We start from the raw sequence: 8,346 nt of genomic DNA, 5'->3' as shown, positions 1-8,346 counted from the left end.
AGGGCCGTTTAAAAAATAATGCCAGGTGCAACTTTGCTAAACTGCATCATTTGTATTTGAATGATTATTTCACCCTGATGGTAAAGTTTGCAACTAAAGGTTTCCAAAACCGTATCGCAAGCAAGGATTATTTAAGTTTCTAAACGTTAAAACAGAGCGTCTGGATTGTAGTTCACATGGAGCCAGCTGTCCTCCATACCATCAGCTAAGAACCCAACACCGGGACCGGCTGTAAGACACCTTGGGTTCTCAAGAGCTAAGTAGAAGCAAACTATAAGCCAGAAAACCAAGTTTATGAAGATAAATTAGTTATAGGGTCATCATAGTAATCAAAATAAATGGAGATCAAACTTCTCTTTATTATATATTTATTTGAGAAGTAAAGTTATGTTACTTGCCTCAATTTGACTTTTTTGTAGTTTAATCTAAAACAGTAATCACTCAATCATTAGGATTTGTAATTTGATGTTAGCCATGTCAACCCCTCATATAGTCCGTCTCCCGTGGTCGCACAGGAGGGCTGAACATACCAATTCCTATCTCTAATGCGGGTCAATCCTAGTTTCTCTTGGATTTCGTGTGGTTTCATGGCATCGGGCAGGTCTTGCTTATTGGCAAAAATCAAGATGATGGCGTCCCTCATCTCACGGTCATTAATGATGCGATGGAGTTCCTGCCTGGCCTCATCAATGCGATCTCTGTCTGCGCAATCCACAACAAAGATTAACCCTTGTGTGCCCGTGTAGTAGTGTCGCCACAGGGGACGGATCTTATCTTGGCCTCCAACGTCCCATACATTGAATTTTACGTTTTTGTAAGTCACAGTCTCAACGTTGAAACCAACTGTGGGAATTGTGGTGACTGACTGTCCAAGTTTCAGTTTGTAAAGGATGGTGGTCTTTCCAGCAGCATCAAGTCCAAGCATCAATATTCTCATCTCCTTGTTGCCAAAGATTTTCGATAGCATTTTCCCCATCATGTAAACAGTGCATAAATATTCCGTTCCAAATGAAAAAAATGTTTGGATTCTTCAATATTTCCCTTTTTACTTCCTTAATGTCAAAACCATGCAGGCTAACTTTATTTGCTTAACCGGGCGTAACTAGGCAACTAATTACAAATGGACATGGTGTGAAATATGAAGCTCAAACTGAGCCATGTGCGGGTCTATCAATGCTTCACAATGTGTCGGCCAAAGAAAGGAGTCTCAAACTGGCAACAATAATATTCCTGGTGGCAAATCATTAGCTAACTTGTAGTATTGCTGTTCATAACATATTTCTCAGAGTTTGAGACATCCGAGTTCAAATGTGTACCCAAAGGTGAGATAAGTAAATTGTATGACAAGCCGTCTAAGTATATTGTTACTTCTTAATTGTAGCTGTCACAAAATGTTCATACTATTGATTTCTATTCTTTTCAGGGTCGGGAGGGGGGCGGGGTAGTGAATCTGTTGATAGAGCAAGGAAGTCGAATAGGCCCTCCAAAAAACCTGCGGTACTTCTTACTTCCTCTTGGTGAATGTGTCTCGAGGTCCCCCTCCTCGTCCTTGTTCCGATCAACACCACCGGAGGAGAAAGGCAATGTTCTGCAGCTATTCCATCAAACGTCACGCTGGGCTACACACTCGTTCGTAGGAGCCCGTTCTCCTAAAGTCCCGGCGACTAAGGTCATTGATTCAATTTTAAAAAATCCCTTCTTGTCCCCCTGAAACAGAAGAGGATAATGAGGAGTGTCAGAAAGCTCAACTTAGCAAGTTAACAGCTAGCTAGCTTGCTAACACTAGCTTGCTAACTTAGCTACCTACATGCTGCATTGTGGATAGCTCAACAAAATTGAAAAATGCAGACGTTAGTCGGTAACTTACGTTCCGTGTATCTTTTACACAAATCTCCCCAAAATATATATATTATATTCTGTTTCCCCCCTCTATTAGTAATTTCCAAACCGCTTTCGTCTATCTCTCCTTTTCAGCCGAGTTGCAATGCTACTCTGATCTACCGGAAAGGTGTGGACTACATCACCAGTCACTTCCTCTGGATCGTTCAGTAGTTAGTTGGCTTGCGCAAGAGCTTTCACAGCTTGAACGCCATTTCGGCTCCACGGATTACTCTGACATTACGTGCATTGTCCGAAATGCGGTCCATTGATTCGTATAAAGTAAATGCATTGCGCGAATTTAACCAGTACTGGTTCAGGTGCAAATGTTGTAAAGAGCAGGAAAATGTAACGCACCACACAATGATGTATATAAACCCATCGGCACCATACAAGGAAGTGGATGGCTCTATTTGGTGCCCGTGCATGGTGCTAAAGAATATCTAACAAACTATTAGCTAGTCTAAATGTATTGGGTAAATGTATTTAATTACATGATGGAAGACCAATTCATTCGTATCAATTTTACAGCACATAAAACACGTAGGCCCATGGTTACAACATGAAAAATGAAATTGCAACAGCATTAATATGCATTTTTTAAATGAAAGTAGTGCATTTGGCATGCTTAATAAACATATATTTTAAAATATAGGTTACTTTCTAGCCTTAAATGAAAAAATGCATGCAGGCTAGGTTACTGTGTGAAGCATAGACTGCACAAAAATGGTATGTAGGCTTGGTCTACGTCCTCGATACAAAGTGTAATAACACCACCATGTGGCATGCATTGGCACTGCTTCTCATTTTACTTAAGTTATTGACCAAATATATATGCAGGTACGCATAGCCACAAGTCTGTCACTCAGTTTACAAGTCCTAGTCTATCTCTTGGAGCACCAATAGTGGTGGGTAGGTTGTCTATTATCTGTCAGTTTTGTTAAACTGTTTAAATCTCTGTGTGGATGCATGTGAGAGGGCTACTCTCTGTGTTCTGATGCTGGCTGACCTCATGACCTGTGGGCTGTTTGGATCTTGCTGGTTCCAGCTAGGCTCTTGGTTGGTATCTGGCTGACATGTAGATGACAAAATCATGTGTTTCCATTTCCTGAATGGTTCCATCGTCATGTGTCTGTGTCTTATATCTGCAAACGTCAAGGTTGCCCAAGTAGGCTGTCTGACAACAGCCCTAGTCCAAATCATGTTAGTCTTAACACCGGCAGAATGGTCCAAGGACAATCTCGGGTCGGGTTGTGGTTCCTCAGTGTCACTCCTCCCATCCACAGATGTGGCCATCTGGGCCCTGGTAGACCCCATTCTCCAGCTCCCTGTCTGTGCACTGTGGAGGGCAGGAAGAGTGGAGCTGCAGGGAATCTTTGCACTAGACCTCTGGGATGAGGGACAGCAGCCAGGCCCCAGTCTCCCCAGTGCTCTGTAGTACAGTGTCTGCTGCTTTTCGATCCCCCCATACAGTATATATGCTCCAAATCCAGGCTATGGAGCAGGCCCTTATGTTGTTGGACTTGGTACCTGTGTAGTTCATGCTTTGTGGCAGTGAGCGGCTTCTGCATTTACATGGCGGACGTGAGTAAAACATTTAAACGTGTTAACCCTCTCAAGGCTGCCGTCCCAGACGGCATCCCTAGCCGCGTCCTCAGAGCATGCGCAGACCAGCAGGCTGGTGTGTTTACGGACATATTCAATCAATCTTTATCCCAGTCTGCTGTCCCCACATGCTTCAAGATTGTTCCTGTTCCCAAGAAACCTAAGGTAACTGAACTAAATGACTGTCGCTCCGTAGCTCTCACTTCTGTCATCATGAAGTGCTTTGAGAGACTAGTCAAGGATCATATCACCTCCTCCCTACCTGCTACCCTAGACCGACTCCAATTTGCTTACCGCCCCAATAGGTCCACAGACGATGCAATCGCCATCACACTGCCCTATCCCATCTGGACAAGAGGAATACCTATGTAAGAATGCTGTTCATTGACTACAGCTCAGCATTCAACACCATAGTACCCTCCAAACTCATCATTAAGCTTGAGACCCTGGGTCTCGACCCCGCCCTGTTCAACTGGGTCCTGGACTTCCTGACGGGCCGCTCCCAGGTGGTGAAGGTAGGAAACAACATCTCCACTCCGCTGATCCTGACACTGGGGTCCCACAAGGGTGCGTCTCAGCCCTCTCCTGTACTCCTTGTTCACCCACGACTGCGTGGCCATGCACGCCTCCAACTCTATCATCAAGTTTGCAGACAACACTACAGTGGTAGGCTTGATTACCAACAAAGACGAGACAGCCTACAGGGAGGAGGTGAGCGCCCTTGGAGTGTGGTGTCAGGAAAATAACCTCTCACTCAATGTCAGCAAAACAAAAGAGATGATTGTGGACTTCAGGAAACAGCAAATGGAGCACCCCCCTATCCACATCGACGGGACAGCAGTGGAGAAGGTGGAAAGTTTTAAGTTCCTCGGTGTACATATCACCGACAAACTGAAATGGTCCACGCACACAGAGAGTGTGGTGAAGAAGGCATAACATTGCCTCTTCAACCTCAAGAGGTTGAAAAAATGTGGCTTGTCACCGAAAACCCTCACTAACTTTTACAGGTGCACAATTGAGAGCATCCTGTCGGGCTGTATCACCGCCTGGTACGGCAACTGCACCGCGCACAACCACAGGGCTCTCCAGAGGGTAGTGCGGTCTGCACAATGCATTACCGGGGGAAAACTACCTGCCTTCCAGGACACCTACAACACCTGATGTCAAGGAAGGCAAAAAAGATAATCAAGGACAATAACCACCCGAGCCACTACCTGTTCACCCCGCTTCCATCCAAAAGGCGAGGTCAGTACAGGTGCATCAAAGCTGGGACAGAGAGATTGAAAAACAGCTTCTATCTCAAGGCCATCAGATTATTTAACAGCCACCATTAGCGCAGAGAGGCGGCTGCCAACCTACAGACTTGATATCATTGGCCACTTTAATAAATGGAACACTAGTCACTTTAATAATGCCACTTTAAGAATGTTTACGTATCTCACATTACTCATCTCACACGGTTGAAGTCGGAAGTTTACATACACCTTAGCCAAATACATTTAAACTCTGTTTTTCACAATTCCTGACATTTATTCAGAGTAAAAATTCCTTGTCTTAGGTCAGTTAAGATCACCACTTTATTTTAAGAATGTGAAATGTCAGAATAATAGTAGAGAATGATTTATTTCAGTTTTTATTTCTTTCATCACAATCCCAGTGGGTCTGAAGTTTACATACACTCAATTAGTATTTGGTAGCACTGCCTATAAATTGTTTAACTTAGGTCAAACGTTTCTGGAAGCCTTCCACAAGCTTCCCACAATAAGTTGGTGTCACGTTCCTGACCTGTTTTGTATGTGTTAGTTGGTCAGGACGTGAGTTTGGGTGGGCAGTCTATGTTTTCTGTTTCTATATTGTTTTTGGGTACCTGATATGGTTCTCAATTAGAGGCAGGTGGTTTTCATCTCCTCTGATTGAGAATCATATTAAGGTAGGTGGTTTCACTTTGTTTGTCAGGGGTGGTTGTTCTCCTGTGTCTGTGTTTGTTTGCACCATACGGGACTGTTTCGTTCGTCGTTTTGTGTAGTCATTTTCCTGTTTGTGAGTTCTTCGTGTTATGTAAGTTCTTATGTTCAGGTTCGTCTACTCCGTTTGTTGTTTTGTTTAGTTTCAAGTGAAGTTCGTGTTTCCGTCTTTACTTAAATAAATCATGTCATATCAAGACGCTGCATTTTGGTTTAATCCCTGCTCCTCCTCTTCGGATGAAGAGGAGGAGGAACGCCGTTACAGTTGGGTGAATTTTGGCCCATTCCTCCTGTCAGAGCTGGTGTAACTGAGTCAGGTTTGTAGGCCTCCTTGCTCGCACACGCTTTTTCAGTTCTGCCTACAAATTTTCTATAGGATTGAGGTCAGGGCTTTGAGATGTTGCTTCAATATATCCACATAATTTTCCTGCCTCATGATGCCATCTATTTTGTGAAGTGCACCAGTCCCTCCTGCAGCAAAGCACCCCCACAACATGAAGCTGCCACCCCCTTGCGTCACGGTTGGGATGGTGTTCTTCGGCTTGCAAACATCCTCCTTTTTCCTCCAAACATAACGATGGTCATTATGGCCAAACAGTTCCATTTTTGTTTCATCAGACCAGAGGACATTTCTCAAAAAAGTGCAATTTTTGTCCCCATGTGCAGTTGAGGGCTTGGCTGATTTCTTTTGATTTTCCATGATGTCAAGCAAAGAGGCACTGAATTTGAAGGTCGGCCTTGAAATACATCCACAGGTACACCTCCAATTGACTCAAATGATGTCAATTAGCCTATCAGAAGCTTCTAAAGCCATGACATCATTTTCTGGAATCATCCAAGCTGTTTAATGGCACAGTCAACTTAGTGTATGTAAACTTCTGACCCACTGGAATTGTGATACAGTGAAATAATCTGTCTGTAAACAATTGTTGGAAAAATGACTTGTGTCATGCAAAGATGTCCTAACCGACTTGCAAAAACTATAGTTTGTTAACAAAAAATTTGTGGAGTGGTTGAAAAATGAGTTTTAATGACTCCAACCTAAGTGTATGTAAACTTGCGACTTCAACTGTATGTATAAACTGTATACTGTATCCTTCACTATCTATTCTTTACTATCTATTGCATCTTAGCCGATCTGTCACTGCTCATCCATATATTTTATACTTATATATTCTTATCCCATTCCTTTACTTGATTGTGTGTATTAGATTTTGTTGTGGAATTTATTAGATATAACATTTTGTGGTGGAATTGTTAGATATTACCTGTTAGATACTGCTGCACTGTCGGATCTTGAAGCATAAGCATTTCGCTACACTCGCAATAACATCTGCTAACCATGTGTATGTGGCCAATAAAATTTGATTTGATTTAGTTGTCAGTGGCTTCTGTGGTATCACCTTGTGGAGGAAAGGATTGCAAAACAATAGAAGTTCAATAATTAACTATGTATTTCCTGTGGTATCACCATTGTATTAACATGTGATAATTGCTTCGTAATGGAGTTGAGCATTTCGTTATTTATATTATTACAACAATGTAAAAAGGATTGGCCCTTACTCTTGTGTAATAACAAAGGTCTTCATCAATAAATCTTTCTCATTTTAAAGGAATGTAAAATCATACTATGGATAGATACCTCATACAAATATCCTTGTTCAAACTAACTTATTAATTTTACTCATCAAAGGTTGTTTCAGAGGAAGTCAAATAAATGGCACTAACCTGAGAATAAAATCAGTATCCCTTTGATGAATTTGATGATACATATATCTGTTACTGTGTCATTTCACCAAATCTCACAGGGAATCTCAAGAGGAAAGTTGGTTGTGTCTTCTCTACTTTGTAGGGAGTCTCTCCCTCTCTCTCTCTCTCTCTCTCTCATTATGTAATCTGAACCCCTGGCCCATGTAGATGTTGGTAGTCATGTGATCTCTTGATAAGCTTTATTTACAGCCCTCTGGATTTCATTCACTTTGCACAAAGTAGAACAATTTAATCCCTGCTAATTGACAGGTGACAGATGAGGCTTAACCCACACCCAATTGTATTTAAAAGAGCATGTAAACCCCAATATTGAGAGTTGGTATGTCCAGCTCTCAGGACATTGCAGGGGACTATACATGTGAGTTACGCTATTGTTGTGGTGTAAGAAAGAGACTGACAGACTTGTGGCTATGAAATATTTACAGCAGAGTTCAGATGACTAAAGCGCCTGTGTAGAAGACCGTGTGAGTAGCTCATCATTAAAGTTTCACAAACTGGATTTCATTCACTGTCCTTTAATTATATAAAACTGCCAGCTTGAACTGCACAAGACACAGATTTCAGAGGATTTTCATTTCATTTTCCAACGCTTGTGTTGCAAACTCAGAACATACTAGTAATTGTGGAATAATAGCGGAGGCCCTTAATCGTAGTGGAATCACTTTAAATTCCATGGATCAATCTCATGACCAGTGAATGTATACATTAGGTACATGAACCTGATGGGTGTGGATCACTAAGATCACTATCTGAGAGGCTAAATAAACAGCAATGACGTGAAACAGTAGGATATCTAAAACCATAAATGCAATACATGACTCCAAATATGTAATGCATGTACACAAAATAACTGCACTATACTGCATTTGCACCATTCATCTCTCTGCATTTAGATATATTTATACTGATACTGTACATGTACACTGAGTCTACAAACCATTAGGAACACCTTCCTAATATTGATTTGCACCCCTTTTGCTCTCAGAACAGAATCAATTTATCACGGCATGAACTCTGCAAGTTGTTGAAAGCGTTCCACAGGAATGCCGGCCCATGTTCAGTGGTGTAAAGAACCATGTTCAGTGGTGTAAAAGTACTAGTCATTTTTTGGGATAATTACTTTACGTAA

The 8,346-nt window shown here is 42.0% G+C and overlaps 1 protein-coding gene across 1 annotated transcript; it reads right to left on the bottom strand.

Annotated features, from left to right (window-relative positions):
• Positions 1 to 351: 351 nt before the first annotated feature.
• On the bottom strand, positions 352 to 2,010 carry LOC139553550 (ADP-ribosylation factor 6-like). Its single transcript, XM_071366005.1, has 2 exons — positions 1,868 to 2,010; positions 352 to 1,707 (listed from the first exon to the last, which is right to left on the bottom strand). Exon 2 carries the CDS (start codon positions 977 to 979, stop codon positions 449 to 451), a length of 531 nt encoding a protein of 176 aa, XP_071222106.1. The 5' UTR covers positions 980 to 1,707; positions 1,868 to 2,010; the 3' UTR covers positions 352 to 448.
• Positions 2,011 to 8,346: the final 6,336 nt, after the last annotated feature.

The sequence above is a fragment of the Salvelinus alpinus genome, chromosome 25, assembly GCF_045679555.1.
Source record: "Salvelinus alpinus chromosome 25, SLU_Salpinus.1, whole genome shotgun sequence".
NCBI lineage: Eukaryota > Metazoa > Chordata > Actinopteri > Salmoniformes > Salmonidae > Salvelinus > Salvelinus alpinus.
The sequence above is the reverse complement of the archived record's forward strand: the minus strand, read 5'-3'. Positions and strand labels throughout refer to the sequence as shown.